Raw genomic sequence first — 16,370 nt, 5'->3', positions numbered from 1 at the left:
GTAGGTACATAGATCTCTCATTGTACACTGTTATTTTTATGTGTTTTATATGTATGTACAACAAAGAGTTATACAAATACAAATAAATCCAAATTAAGGTTAACGTACCAGTCCTCTTCATTGTCCCAATAGTTGGCATCTTTAATTTTGTCATTATCAACAGAATAAAGGTGACCACAGGGTGATGTATAGGCCCTAGCGTGTCGAGCACCCGGACGTTTACCTTTTAATGGTACTCAAAGTATAAGAAGTCTACGTTTTTTAAAATCAAAATTAATTCCGTCAGTAAAATAGTCTATGTCCAATATTTAAGATAGGTACCTACTTTCCTTCCATGTGGCGTAGCCGTGGGACAACCTGTTTATATTACTTAAAGGTATCAACACTTTACAGACAGAGGTAGATGACTAAGGGGTCAAGGGAATTTTGAAGTAGTGATGTGTCGGACCGTTTGTTTATACGTTCCGTATATTGTTTGTTTAACCTACACACGTACCTAGAGCTTGTAGTCCCTATGCCTTCCTAAAATGGAATGCCAATGGAGGCGCCTCGAGTAGAATGCCCAATAAGTCTAGGGGTTTGATTTTGATTAATAAGGTATGAAAGCAGCGCGAGCGGCGACGCGCAATCACGACTTTTATGAACCATTAGCCAAATAGTATGTGGTCTACCCTAAAGCAAAGTCTAAAAAACTTACATTTTTTTACACTGTGCCTAAAGGTGATAAGCGTATGCATGTCACAAAACAATAATACCAATAGACGTGTCTCTCAACTTGAAAGTTCGATTTTAGCGACATTTTCATTTGATAGGATCTTGTTTAAAAATTGATAGACCGCTTATTTGGCTGATGGTACCTAGGTATGAGTAAGACGATGAAACAAAAGCTCTGTCTTGAGGGCTAAACCAGAATCTATTTTTTTTGTAATAACTATTCTACGTGTTTACTGTATTGAAATTAGCTAAGTATTTTGACTCTTAGGGATATAAACAATAATGTTCCATGCGAAGGGCGATTATTCAAGCGTTTCAACCGCCTCGTTTTTCTGTAAGTACACATTTTTTACGAATCGACTAAATTTTGATGTCGTTTTCGATTATTATTCCTGTATTTCTACCAGATAACTACAAAACTGTATCCCGTAAAATCCATAACGAAAATACAAACTGAACAATAGATGCACAGAAAAACCCGAAAAAGAGACCAGCGCTGGGAATCGAACCCAGGTCCTCAGCATTCCGTGCCTTGTGCTATACCTCTACACCACCACTGGACAGGAGTACAGACACAAATTTCTCCTATGCACCACATATCTCAGCTTGTTTGTTTCTTATTTAGTCACTTAAGCAGCGACACTAGCGACATCTGTTTTCGCTAGTATCTTGCCTGTTGACTTTTAATTATTTTTGCTAATTTGGTTATATGTTTCCGTCATTCCAATCTGACCACAGAATAATTAAAACATATTATGATAACAACAACAACATTATTATAATTTGTGTCAACGTAGGTATTCGACATCGCCAAATACGCAACGAATATACTCAATCAAGAAGTTTGGTGCGCTCACCTCACACTCTTGCGCAGATTGCATAAAGTTAAAGCTGTCTGTGTTATTCGGCCATAGTAAGAAAGGGACAAAATGTTTCGAGAGGAATAAAGTAGAGTAGGTACAATATAGTATTGTTGGGTTGACTGTTTGGCCTTTACTGATAGTATTTTGCTTGGTTTACACCAGCTTAGTAACTTAACTTACGTAACTTACTTAACGTAAGTTTACTTTCAGTTTTTACATACGTGTAAACACTGAATATTAAAACAACTATAACGCACAGAAGAATAAGGATTTTTTAATTCATGAAGTGCTTATTAATTACTGCAACTACAGGCGAAAATACCAGACAAGACCATACCTACCCGCAACTAAAATAAAAATCGAGTTGTGTAACAGTAAAATGTGAAGTGAAAATTCACAGTGAGATATTGCACTTGTAGCATTCTCGCACACCGATATGTAAACAGCTATGTACTTTTCACTTGTGCCTCTTCAGGAAAAGTCCCTAATTATCTACAATACATTGTATAAGTATGTCTAAACATTGACATGAACAAGTACTGAGCTCATGTAGACCTAGTATTTTGTTCGTCACTTTGATAATGAGTAAAGTAAAATAAGTTGATAGCGCCAGTCACTTGTAAACATTGAGTCCGCGTACGCGCAACTTATACGCGCGTGTCACACAGTTCCAAAAATCGTTAGTTATGTCTATCATTGAAATAAATGAATGCAACACAAATGGAAGCAGTGACGTCACAAGTTTTTTGGACGTCAGATTGACGGGAAAAAAACATTTTGGTAAATTTAGATGGTATATTTTAATTTAAGTAGTTAGTACAATTCCTCTTTAACCGACTTCAAAAAAAGGAGGAGGTTATCAATTCGGTTGTATTTTTTTTTAATGTTTGTTACCTTATTCTAAGTGTTTTTATTTTCGTTCATATTTATATTAATAAATATTTATATTTTTTATGGATATGAATCCATGAGAATGCATAATTTGAATTTTGGTTAGTATTAACTGATGGTTTAAATCTGGAAAAAGAATGTATCCAGTCAGTCAGAGATTGACTGGATTTTAATCACGTGTACAGATAATGCAGTTATTCAAGTTACCTACTGCGAGCACAGATCATCTATATATATATATATATATAAAAGAAGAAACTGACTGACTGACTGGCTGACTGACTGACTGACTGACTTATAGATCAACGCACAGCCCAAACCGCTGGGGCTAGAAACTTGAAATTTGAAATATATGTTCCTTAATAGATGTAGACGCGCACTAAGAAAGGATTTTTTGAAATTCTTACGGGATAGGGAAATATCTAAACTTTTTTCGCTTCTTTGTTTGTAGTCGAATCTCTGAAACTATTGAGCCGATTTTAAAAATTCTTTCACCGTTAGTAAGCTACACTATTTTTAATTGATATAAGCTACTTTTTATTCGGGATAATGCAAAATTCCCGCGGGATAGAAATAAATTAATTCAATTTCGGAGCTGATTTTAAAAATTCTTACACCGTTAGTAAGTTACACTATCCTTGATTAATATAGGTTACTTTTTATCCGGGATAATGCAAAATTCCCGCGGGATAGAAATAAATTAATTCAATTTCGGAGCCGATTTAAAAAAATCTTACATATTATGTGATATGACTATCCCCAAATGACAAAGGCTATTTTTTCTTCGGGAAATTACAAAATTCCCATGGGATAGAAAAAACCGAATACAACTTCGAGGATGATTTTAAAAATTCTTTCACCAATATAAAGCTACACTATTCCTCATTAGTATAGACTACTCTTCTTCGAGAAAATGCAAAATTCCCGCGGGATAGAAATAAGTGAATTCAACTTCGGGTCTGATTTTAAAAGTTCTTTCACCAAAAGTAAGCTGCAGTATTCCTGATTGACATAGGTTACGTTTTTCCGGGAAAAATAAAAATTCCCGCAGGATAGAAATAAGTAAATTCAACTTTGGCACTGGTTTTAAAAATTCTTTCATATGACTATCCTCGATGTCAGGCCACTTTTTTTCAAAAAATCCAAAATTCCCATGGGATAGAAAAAACTGAATTCAACTTTAGAGCAGATTCAAAAAATTCTTCCACTAATATAAAGCTACACTATTGCTGATTACTCTTCTTTGGGAAAATGCAAAATTCCCGCAGGATAGGTAGAAGCAAGTAAGACAATCCAAATTCGGAGCTGATTTTAAAAATTCTTTCACTAATAGTAATCTGCAGTATCTCTGATTGACATAGGCTGCTTTTCTACGGTAAAATGCAAAATTACCGCAGGATCGAAATAAGCAAATTCATCATTGGGGTTGATTTAAAAAAGATATTTTACCAATTGGGAGCTACATTATCCAGGAAAACGTAAAATTCCCGCGGGATAGCAAAAAGTTAATTCAACTTCAGGGTTGATTTTAAACATTATTTTACCAACTACTAGCTACACTATCCCCGATTGATGTAGGCTACTTTTTCCCTGGGAAAATGCAAAATTCCCGCGGGATGGCAGTAAGTAAATTCAACTTCGGGGCTGATTTAAAAAATTCTTTTACCAATAGAAAACTACACTATCCTTAATTGACATAGGCTACTTTTTCTCCGGAAAAATCAAAATTCCCACGGGATGGAAATAAGCGAATTCAACTTCAGAGTTAATTTGCTAATAAGTATGCAGTACCTAACTTAAAGATTACTCATCGGGTTGTGCATAATAAAATCAATAATATTAAGAAAGCGTAATTTTTGTGTGATTATCCGTTCTTATTTTTATCTTTTACCTAATTTACAAAATATTGTGTACAGTGCAATTTCGTACTTCACACTTTCGTACTTTGCATAAAACTTTTCATAAACTAGCTTCAAAACTGGTAAAAAATGTTGTTTATAGCGAAGTACTGTAGTCAACTGTTAACTATCGTTTACGGCAGTACTTCGCTATGCACACAGATATTCATGTCACAATTATAACGGGGGTTAAATAAAACATATGCCTTTATAACTAAAGTACACGCGGACGAAGTCGCGGGCAAAAGCTAGTAAATTATAAACTAAGTTGGATGCACACATGTAGGCGTTACAGATAACTAATATTACTAATGTGTTACAGTGTAACAGTTACATACACTAACAATACTTACTTACTAGATAAGATAAGAGTGCATTAACACACAAACAGGCAATTACTTGGATCTAGACGGCATTTATTACCGAAAGTTCATGACTTTTTCTCAACTTGACTCGAGAATCGTTTTTTTGGGTTCCATGCCTCAAGGAAAGAGGAACCATAAAATACCACTTATTCTCAGTCTGCATAACAAGGCTCTTTTTCCCAGGAACTCGTAAAGGAATTTAAATAAATATGAAAAAAATATAATTAGGTATAGTCTCTATCAGCTGAAAAAACAATCGGTTCATGCGATCAAAGAGTTTGCCGAAGCTGTGGAAATGGTATGGTTTGTTGGCATTCTGGTCGAGTGTGGATTTTTGAACATAGACCAAAGGATTGATGCGACTACTCCGAAATTCAAATTTCGAACTGCGCATCGTGCCTTCCCGCTTACACTAATATAGTAATAATGTAATTAATACATTTAAAAGGAGCGAGAACGGTACGGATAAGCTCTCGCAAGCGATGTAAAGGTAACTTTATAAAAAACATAACTTTAAGTTATTTTTCTAGCCTGGATAAGAAAAAGCCAGGATGAATCAGAAAAGATTCAAGTCATCCTGAATGGTGCCTGTGGAGCTCTTAGACCTGGACGCCTGACCTTCATCCTTGGGCCTTCGGGAGCGGGCAAGACCAGTCTCCTCAAAATATTAGCGAAACGAAAGTAAGTACTGGTAAGGCACAACACATTACCACGCTGCGGTTGGGGATAGGTCGTAAGTCAAAGTACCTATGCCACGACGTGATCCTAGATTTCGGATAGATAAATAATTAAATTCTAAATTTAATTTATCACTTATGTAAAAGCTGCGTCTTGTGTGTGCGTACAAAATATGAAGCCTTTGATTGGAACACTTTTTTTCAAGATTGCACTAGGTCGAAGACTGGGCGGGTATTTTATACTTAAGTTTTTGTTACTCCCGCTTAGTTTTTTCTCTACATATACATTATTAAATTTAATCTGATAGGCTTAAGAAACCAACGATATAACAGATAGATTACAACAATTCAATGACTCTTTATTGAACACCAAACATAGTAAGTACCTTGAAAACACTAGTATATAGAGTAGAGACAACAATAGCAGGGATTCTTTTGATCTTTTTTTCTTATCGTTGCAGAAAAAAGGGAGTTAAAGGTTCGCTTTACGGAACTGATCGGAATACGGTACTCGTGGCACAACACGCCAACCTTATTGACACTCTTACAGGAAGGGAGACCCTCAAATTCGCAGCTAGCCTCAAACTTCCAAAAGCTAATTCCAGAGAACGTGAGCATGCGGTAAGTAAAGTTTTTCAAATCCAATAGCGATAAACCTACAGAAAAAACATCTAAGCGCCAGTCGACCTCGTACAGTTGTATTTTGATAGTAGGTATATATAAAAACACCAATATCTCTAAGTTATAGCGTCAAGTCGGGCCGAAAGATAATAATATTAACTTTGGAATTTAAAAATCCAACCATCTTTGCACTATTTCTCGAACTGCAAATTATTAAGCGACTTTTTGTGTGAATTTGCAGTTTGCGCTTGAAGTATATTTTCCTTTGCTCATATTTTAAGTCCATGCTGCTTTCCATCAATTTCACGATTCTAGGTCAATGGGTTGTATGTAAGAGCTGATTTCCACTTGCATGTCGGGCCGGGATTTTAATCGGAGATTCCAGTGGCAGAACATTTTATATGAAGCTATTTACACTTGTCCGACACCGATTTTCTATAGAAATTACCCATATCCGACACGACAACCCGACACCCGACAAGTGGGAACGGGCTCTAAGTTAGTAAGAAGAACTATGCTTCAATTTACTAGATGTTTTATATTTACCAAAGTGTCAAAACATGACAAACAGATACAAACAGACAGACGAACAGCGAAGTAATCCTTGTAGGGTTCCGTTTGTTCCTTTTGAGGTACGGATCGCTTACAATGAAGAGCAAGTTGCAAACATGGCAATTAAATTACAGGATCATTCAAACAAAAATCAAGGTGTCATATGAACAGGATACCTCCGTAAACACTAAAGAATCACTCATCGTACTGAGGAAAAAGAAGAACCATTAGCCCCAAGTTCATCATGTTTGTTTCATTTCAGATCGAGACAGTTTCAGCACAGCTTGGCATTCAGGATGTACTTCACACTAAAGCGGGACGGATGTCTGGAGGTGAGCGAAAACGACTGACAATCGCGTGCGAACTGCTCACCAATCCCACCATCATGTTACTGGACGAACCTACCAGGTACAATATGGTAGAATATTATAAAAAAAATTCTACAATGCGCGCTCATGAAAGCGCATCGTTCTTCGCAGCAAGTCATTGATGTCTTAGTGTGCGTGACTGACGGTAACGCCAGCGACTAAGGATGCTTTTGTGCTACTTTGTGCGTACACATATTAAAGAGATACATTTAGAAATACATTTGTAAAAAGTGGGCGGGTTCGACTTCATCAGTGAATGAAAAAAGAATGGCTTTTTGAAATTATATAGCTCGAAATTGTTGAATAATGAGGGCTATCGCGTATGAATTCGCCACTAGAGGCGCTAGTGTAGCGTGAGGTCTCCGAAATGTCAAATCTCATAGTTTTTGGGTGAGCTACGCGGGTTTATTTATAATTAGAATAATTTTGTGAATATTTTGCAATATCTGAAATTAATTATGGCAAATATGCGTTCCGGGGCAATGAATGTCTGTGTTTCGAGACAGTTTTGTCTTTCGGAAACCTTTGTCCTTCCTTTTTTCCGAACAAAACGGGGACTATGCAACACTGTGGCATGCTCGATATTTTTATGGTACGGTTTTAAGGTGTATTAAATATGATTTTAATCTAAACTTTGTTTTCACGCCCGTAATAACAGACTTTGAAAGCCATACTTAAAAACCTCACGCAACAGTGCGCCATCTAGTGAGACAAAAAACGATAGCCCTCATTGTGCTGATTTTGAAATACGAGTAGAGTAGAAAGTTTCTAGTACGTACAAAAGAAATACTTATTCACTTCTCATGCTCGTAAAGTTGATATTTATGCTGGATCTAGGCGACATAAAATGTATGCTCTAGTATGGTTCTAGTGCATAAAGTAAAATCTTCGTCTAAGACCAAGGTAATCGGGTGACAATAGCCACAAACAAAAAAGTTTCTATATATTTTTTTAATAATTTTATTTTATGTAAAACTAAAAATCAATCAAATTAATCAAAATAAATCAATAAAACTAAAAATTTATAATTAAGTATATAGTATTCCATAAAAAATAAAAAGTACCTAGCAACTGAACTATAATTTCCACTGTTGCTATTTAATTTCCTCTCATCGAAGTGTAAAATAGAGTGTAAAACCCGACCATTAAACCCATTTTCCCCTTGACGTATCCACCCTGGCTGTACCGGCTCGGGTGGCTATATGAACGCCTTGGGTAAAATGGCTCGCTTTATGCTCTTGTTGTACAATCTACTATTTCACTTCTCATGCTCGTAAAGTTCGTGTTTATGCTGGATCTAGGCGACATAAAATGACTTTTTATGCTCTAGTGCAAAAAATAAAATCTTCGTCTATGACCAAGGCAATCAGGTGTAAACAGCCACAAATAAAGAAGTTTCTACATATTTTTTTAATTTTTTTATTCTATATATATAAAAGAAGAAACTGACTGACTGACTGACTGACTTATAGATCAACGCACAGCCCAAACCACTGGGCTAGAAACTTGAAATTGGAATATATGTTCCTTACTAGATGTAGACGCGCACTAAGAAAGGATTTTTCGAAATTCCCACGGGATAGGGAAATATCTAAACTTTTTTCGCTTCTTTGTTTGTAGTCGAATCTCTGAAACTATTGAGCCGATATTAAAAATTCTTTCACCGTTAGTAAGCTACACTATCCTTGATTGACATAGATTACTTTTTATCCGGGATAATGCAAAATTCCCGCGGGATAGAAATAAATAAATAAAATTTCGGAGCTGATTTAAAAAAATCTTACATATTATGTAATATGACTATACCCAAATGACAAAGGCTACTTTTTCTTCGGGAAAATATTAAATTCCCATGGGATAGAAAAAACTGAATGCAACTTCGGGGATGATTTTAAAAAATCTTTCACCAATAGAAAGCTACACTATTCCTCATTAGTATAGACTACTCTTCTTCGGGAAAATGCAAATTTCCCGCGGGATAGAAATAAGTGAATTCAACTTCGGGTCTGATTTTAGAAGTTCTTTCAACAAAAGTAAGCTACAGTATTCCTGATTGACATAGGATACGTTTTTCTGGGAAAATGAAAAATTCCCGCGGGATAGAAATAAGTAAATTCAACTTTGGCACTGCTTTTAAAAATTCTTTCATATGATATAATATGACTATCCTCGATTGACATAGTCCACTTTTTTTTCGGAAAATCCAAAATTCCCATGGGATAGAAAAAACTGAATTCAACTTCAGAGCTGATTTTAAAAATTCTTCCACTAATATAAAGCTACACTATTGCTGATTGGTATAGATTACTCTTCTTAGTCCTTAGTATAGATTACTTTTCTTCTTCCGCAGGATAGGTACATAGAAGTAAGTAAGACAATTAATTCGGAGCTGATTTTAAAAATTCTTTCACTAATAGTAATCTGCAGTATCTTTGATTGACATAAGCTGATTTTCTACAGAAGAATGCAAAATTCCCGCAGGATCGAAATACTTAAGTAAATTCATCATTGGGGTTGATTTAAAAAGATATTTTACCAATTGGGAGCTACATTATCCCTGATTGGCATATGCTTCTTTTCTCCGGGAAAACGTAAAATTCCCTCAGGATAGCAAAAAGTGAATTCAACTTCAGGGTTGATTTATTTATAATTCTATACCTAACTCTACCTGAACAGTACCATGACAGGCTACAATATGTGTCTCATCGACAATTAAAAATATTAAAATAGATCATTAACATTAATTCATATCCGCGGGGACTTTACAATTTCTCGAGATACAATCCTATATCCTATATCGTGTAGGAAGACGCCGGCAAAAGAAACGCGTAGTACTTTAACGTCTTTAACGTTTCAGCGAAACAGAGTTTCAGAGTTGTACGAATTATGAATTCCAAAATGTACACCATTTGTCTAAAACAACGTCTTACTGTATCTATAATTTCCATATAATCCCCCAAAAAATCAATCAAATCACGAAAAAAAAGGATCGCAGAAAGTAAATGTATGTTAATGTTACCCCAAATTTAACGCGAGCGAAGCCGCGGGCAAAAGCTAGTCTATATATATAAAAGAAGAAACTGACTGACTGACTTATAGATCAACGCACAGCCCAAACCGCTGGGCCTAGAAACTTGGAATTTGGTACAGGGGTTCTTTTTATGATGTAAGTGAGCACTAAGAAAGGATTTTTAGAAATTCATCCCTTAAGGGGGTGAAATAGGGGGTGAAGCTTATATGGAATTTTCTCATTTCTGGACTTAGAAGTATGAAAATAGGTGTATAAGTTCTTGGTTACAATTAAAATTATCTGTGTAAGTGAAATAGATTAAATTCCCCCATAAAGGGGTAAAATGGGGGGAAGGGGGTAAAGTTAGTATGGAATTTTTCTCATTTCTGGATTTAGAAGTATGAAAATAGGTATACAAGTTCTCGATAAAAATTAAAAGTTATCTGTGTAGGTGATTATAACGGGGGTTAATACACCTATAAGTTCTTGAATTAAAACATAAGCCCATATTTAACTAAAGTACGCGCGGACGAAGTCGCGGGTAAAACCTAGTTTTATATAAAACTAAAAATCAATCAAAATAGATCAATAAAACTAAGAATTTATAATTATAATAGTAATGCGTGCACAATAAAAGGTACTTATTAAGTATATAAACAACTGTTTCCACAGTTGCTATTTCATTTCCTCGCCATCGAAGTTAAAAGCAGAGTGTAAAACTTGAGCATTAAACCCATTTTCCCCTCAAAGTGTCTATCCACCTTCGCCGTACCGGCTCGGGTGGCTATATGAACGCCTTGAGTAAAATGGCTCGTTTTATGCTCTTCTTGTACAATCTACTATTTCACTTCTCATGCTCGTAAAGTTCGTGTTTATGCTGGATCTAGGCGACATAAAATGACGTTTTATGCTCTAGTGCAAAAAATAAAATCTTCGTCTAAGACCAAGGCAATCAGGTGTAAACAGCCACAAATAAAGAAGTTTCTACATATATTCAAAAAAAAATTATATAAAACTAAAAATCAATCAAAAGAGATCAATAAAACTAAGAATTTATAATTATAATAGTAATGCGTGAACAATAAAAGGTACTTTAAGTATATAAACAATTGTTTCCACTGCTGCTATTTTATTTCCTCGCCATCGAAGTTAAAAGCAGAGTGTAAAACTTGAGCATTAAACTCATTTTCCCCTCGACGTGTCTATCCACCCTCGCCGTACCGGTTCGGGTGGCTATATGAACATCTCGGGTAAAATGGCTCGTTTTATGCTCTTCTTGTACAATCTACTATTTATTTGAGCTACAGTTTTGCAGTAGTAGGTTGATTTTTAAAATCTTAAATAATGTTTTGTTCCAGCGGTTTGGACTCCGTGTCATCCATGTCAGTGGCGCGGGCTCTCCGTACGGTGGCGGGCAACGGTCGCACGGTGGCTTGCGTGATCCACCAGCCATCCTCCAAGCTCTTTACTACCGCTGACGACGTTATACTGATGGCGGAGGGACGGACGCTGTACGCAGGCGCGATCGACGACGTCCCTGATATGCTTGCTCGGGCAGGTTTTAGATGCCCACAGTATTATAATATGGCTGATTATTGTAAGTAGAAGTGGGTGAAGACTAGACGTATGCACTATGCCTCTATTTACACTATACGTGACAGACGACAAATAATTATTCTCCTCCAGCCCCATATCTCAAAATATTAAAATTTTATCTCTATCTCTTTGTGTCAGTATCCAACTCTCATAGTTAAGGCTATCATATCGTACAGTCGAGTTCATAAACTTGTGAGCAAAAATTTGATCAAAAATATCTGAACACGACTCTATTGTTAACGGCGTAGAAGCGTGTTCAGATATTTTTGATCAAATTTATGCATACAAGTTTATGAACTCGACTTGTGAGACTACTCGACTAATTAGTGAGATTAACAGCATATTTTTGCAAACAATGAGTATTTAAATTATTTACTAAGTGCTTGGTCACTATGCAGTTAAAAGTGTGTGGGTTTAAAAATGATTGTGACTGATCCATTATCAGTTACTGAGGGTGTATATGGGTTTGGTTCTGCTAACGTCACCAAAATCACCTGTATAATACTGTGCTCCAGATGTACCTTAATTAAACGTATTTAAGACTCTTTGATACTTTGCCTTTAAGTAGATGTTTCTTGTAATAGAACATTTTCTTAGCTATATTCCTAGCTTTCTTTGTATAATATCTTCAGAGCAACTGGATTCACACTGGTAAAAGCTTCCTAAATATTGAAATTAATTTACTAACTTTATTGCAATATCGTTAATTATTATCGGTCATGTTTTGACATGTATTTAGAGATAATCGAAGTATTTGTTTAACCATTGCTCATTTTAGTTCAAATTGATGATTTTTTTTTGTCGATATGTATACCTACTAGGTACTAATTGTTGTAGCTAACAAGACTAAGTGCTTTCAGCAATGCCGTTATATTGACTGCAAGTCCTATAAATTAGACTTTTTGATCATAAACTTTGACTCCTCCGTTCCATTATCACCCTTACAGCATGTTCTATGAAATTATTAAATTTGAGTGATCAGAGTGACCTCTATCTAACTCTGATCTCGATATCCACTCCAACAAGAATTTATTTCTTTCAGTATTAGAAATTGCAAGTGGCGAACATAATGGTAATTTATCTTACATAGAAAATGAAGCAAAGAGCTATACTATTGAAATGAGTAAAATTGCAAAAAATGATGTCATCATTAAAAATGGAAAAGGTAAGGACCATAATATTAATTATTTAACTTCCAACATTCAGTTTCAATCTATTTTGTGTCTAAGTTGGTTTATATTTATGTGGCGGGTGGATAGGTAAGCATAGCCAACTAAGAAATTTATTTGTAAAATTCTTATTTAGCCATCACGCAAATTCCAATTCTTCTCTTTCAGTGTATTCACCGGAAGCTGAGGCTTTGCTAAGCTTAACACCACTATATACCAATGGCTATATCGCCGGTTTTTGGACACAATTCTGCGCGTTACTTTGGAGATGCAGCGTAGGAGCACGTCGAGATGTCTACTTAACTCAGGTACAATATACCTACTTAGAGTGTAGTGAATATCAATCTCCCTTATGGCTGTACTTTCAATAATATGATGATATGTTATAAGCAAGCTTGCCAGGTGTCCGGTGTTCTACCGAACCGCTCGGTATTTTAGCACTGTGTTCGGTGTTCGGTATAGCAAAAATACCGAAGTATGGGTGGTTCGGTATTTCTTTTCTGATATTTTTTCTCCCTAATAAATGATTCAACTGCGTCAGATTTTACGCAATCGACAATCAATGTTGCCGCTTCGTGCACGCGCTCATTGTTTTCGAGCCATTTCGCGGATTGCGTTGGAAGCGTTTTTTTTTGCTGACTGTTCGGTATTTATTCGAAAAATACATTGCGATGGCAGCGTTTTTTTTGCTCACTGTTCGGTATTTATTTGAAAAAGACCTGGCAATCCTGGTTATAAGGCAGTCGGTGTCTGAGAAATGTTGAACCTAATAAAAATGATCGCGACCAGAGTCGATATAAATAATTTGAGAGTTCCGTGAGTTGCCACAAGTTCCTTCATCGTGCCGCCATCCTAAACGGTATATGCATTTTCAGCTATCAAAACAAGAATTATTCAAGAGAACAACTAAGTTTGTCTCACTACTGCAGTGACGACGCAGCAGACGTTTCGTGCCACGAAAGCTAACGCCTCTTTTAGCATCGTCTAGACCTCATTTTTTTAATTTGATTTACCAAACTGTTCACAGATTCGACTAGTATGCCATTTGGTAGTAGCGTTGCTGCTGGGCGCGCTATACTGCGGCGCGGGCGCAGTCGCGGAACGTATCGTCACCAACACAGCCTGCCTTTTCTTTTTCTTGCTGTTTTTATTCTTCTCTAATGCCATGCCTACTGTTAACACGTGTAAGTACTAATTTAACGTTCTCGAAGTTGCTATTTTTAGGGTTCCATGCCCAAAGGGACCAATCGGAGATTTACTGTCACTCGCGTGTCTACCAGACAGGTTTTACAAGCTGTAGTCTTAAAAAAATCTCAGTACAAGCATGTTACTAATCTAAAGTAATACAAATAGTCAAATAATATAAAATCTTTTCTGCAAGGCTCTACTAACATTGGATACTCGTAAATACATACAAAACCCACGAAACCCTCGGTACGTGAGTCCGCCTCGTACTTCGCCGGTTTTTCCTACCACAACCAATTGATCTTGCGGCTAAAGCCAAATGTGTAGCACAGAACAGCCATTCGGACGGCTTATATTCTACATTTGGTCTTCATCATCATATCAGCCGAAGGACCGGCCACTGTTCAGCAGCGTTTCCACCAGAGATGTGCGAGGATGTGTTGCTACGAATATGTTTTTCATTAACCAATAGAAACGCTTCATTTACCTCGCCTCGCTCCGCTCAGCTGTTTTCACCAAAGACGTGCTGCGCGACGATTTGTAAATAAAGCGTTTCTATTGGTTAATGAAAAACACATCCCTCGCAACACGTCCTCGCACGTTATTGGTGGAAACGCTGCTTTAGACATAGGCTTCCCTCATAGACAAGGGCGTCGGCGGATAATAGTTAGTGTAGATAATAGATAATAGTTAGATAATAGTTAGTGTTTTAGTTTTGTAACTAAGGGACCCCATACATCCCTGTATTATTATTTTTTTTGTATTTTCTTTTATTTAATTGTATACTGTAGTTTTAAGTATTTTATTTGTAATTATTTTATGTTGAAAAAATGACTTTCTGCCAAGTTTCTTGGCGGCGCATTCTTCTTGGCATTTTGACTTTTGACTTTTGATTTTTTGTCGCCAGGGGGGAGCAAGGAGGGGCAGATGCTATCTATATGCTAACCTAACCAAACCAAAGTCCTAAATCTGACTTGACTTGGTTGATCGATCACCCCGTACGTCGAAACCGAAACGCAAATGAATTCTCCAATTTCAATAGATGCTTAAAATTCATACTTTTCTTATTCTCCATATCACTTGCCCCCCCCCCCCCCTGGGCCATCGGCTGTCGATGCCCTCGCTTGCTCTTAGACCGTTAGTTGCTTCGATTGGTTCTACATTTAGTGCGGAACCCTAAATGTGTAAGGTCTGACACGCACTTGACCAGTTTATTTTTATTAATACGTTTTTATTCTTTTTCTAAGTTCCCGTCGAAGCGACGGTCATCCTTCAAGAACATTTGAACAAGTGGTATTCTCTACCTGCGTACTGCATTGCCAAAATCCTGATGGATCTGCCCGTTCAGGTAAAGTTTTTGGTCATCGAAACCGGATTTTATCGCATAGATATTAAATATATATTTGTGTCATTAATTACTTTTTACGTTTTACCCAAACTTTTATTTAACTTCAGTTTCTGCAAATCCTTTTATACGTAGGTTGAACGCTATTCGACCGCTGCCTTCTTCGTTACCTATACCTAGTTCCGATTACTTATTATGCCGTAATAATTTCATTAAAAATGTTTATAAGTAAGGTATGTAATGAAGACTGAATTATGAAGTTCGTGTGATAATAGTTTAATATAATTATAATAATAATTTAGAACTCGTTGAATGTATGTATCTGTTGAACTTATTTTCTCTTTAAAAGCTTTTATTTAACTTCACATGCATTATTATGAACTCGTATGTACGTTTACATCCTGAAATTTTGCAATTCCACTTCCTGGTATCTAATAAAATGTTTTTTTTTTACAAAAACTTATTCTGTTCCAGTTATTATGTGCCACGATTTTCCTGTTGCCCGCCTGGTATTTGACATCGCAACCAATGGATATACAACGCGTATTTCTCGCGTGGATCATTTGCGTCCTCATAACAATCCTAGCGCAGACGTTCGGCTTTGTCCTTGGAGCAGCGTGTGATGTGAAGGTAAGGCAAAAAATACACATGAAATCACAAAAAGCAAATGCATACCAAAAACTTTAAAATATTTTTTTCCAGCTGGGAATGTTTGTAGTGCCAGCAGCCAACATCCCAATGCTGATGTTCTCAGAATTCTTCATCCCGTACCACGAGATGCCGTTCTACTTGCGTCCATTTGCTGCCATATCGTACTTTAGGTACGCTTTCGACGCTTTCATTCAAACTGCTTATGGTTTCGACAGAGAACGTCTACCTTGCAACAAAGCATTCTGCATGTTCAAAAATCCCCAAACATATCTTAATTATTTAGGATTAAATAGACCCTATCTATACGACGTCTACGCGTTGTTAATTTGGATAGTGCTGCTGCAGATATCCCTCATATGTGTCTTGAGGTATAGGGTCTACAGGGCATGTAAATAGTCAATAAAGGGGCACGTAATTGAATATCATTATTTTAAGTATATAAGGTTAAAACGACGAAGGTCAAAA

At 36.4% G+C, this 16,370-nt stretch overlaps 1 protein-coding gene across 1 annotated transcript in view; it reads left to right on the top strand.

Moving 5' to 3' along the window:
- Nucleotides 1-2,179: 2,179 nt before the first annotated feature.
- Nucleotides 2,180-16,370, top strand: part of LOC141431761 (ABC transporter G family member 2-like) — a 34,586-nt gene continuing 20,395 nt past the window's right edge. The window contains exons 1-11 of the mRNA XM_074092939.1: nucleotides 2,180-2,357; nucleotides 5,262-5,412; nucleotides 5,870-6,029; nucleotides 6,844-6,989; nucleotides 11,318-11,556; nucleotides 12,598-12,720; nucleotides 12,893-13,032; nucleotides 13,752-13,908; nucleotides 15,157-15,257; nucleotides 15,729-15,884; nucleotides 15,957-16,293. Coding sequence (XP_073949040.1) covers nucleotides 2,264-2,357; nucleotides 5,262-5,412; nucleotides 5,870-6,029; nucleotides 6,844-6,989; nucleotides 11,318-11,556; nucleotides 12,598-12,720; nucleotides 12,893-13,032; nucleotides 13,752-13,908; nucleotides 15,157-15,257; nucleotides 15,729-15,884; nucleotides 15,957-16,293 — 1,804 coding nt within the window. The 5' untranslated portion in view covers nucleotides 2,180-2,263. The remainder of the gene's footprint in view (nucleotides 2,358-5,261; nucleotides 5,413-5,869; nucleotides 6,030-6,843; nucleotides 6,990-11,317; nucleotides 11,557-12,597; nucleotides 12,721-12,892; nucleotides 13,033-13,751; nucleotides 13,909-15,156; nucleotides 15,258-15,728; nucleotides 15,885-15,956; nucleotides 16,294-16,370) is intronic.

The sequence above is a fragment of the Choristoneura fumiferana genome, chromosome 10 (genome assembly GCF_025370935.1).
Source record: "Choristoneura fumiferana chromosome 10, NRCan_CFum_1, whole genome shotgun sequence".
NCBI lineage: Eukaryota > Metazoa > Arthropoda > Insecta > Lepidoptera > Tortricidae > Choristoneura > Choristoneura fumiferana.
This window is presented reverse-complemented; position numbering and strand designations above follow the sequence as displayed.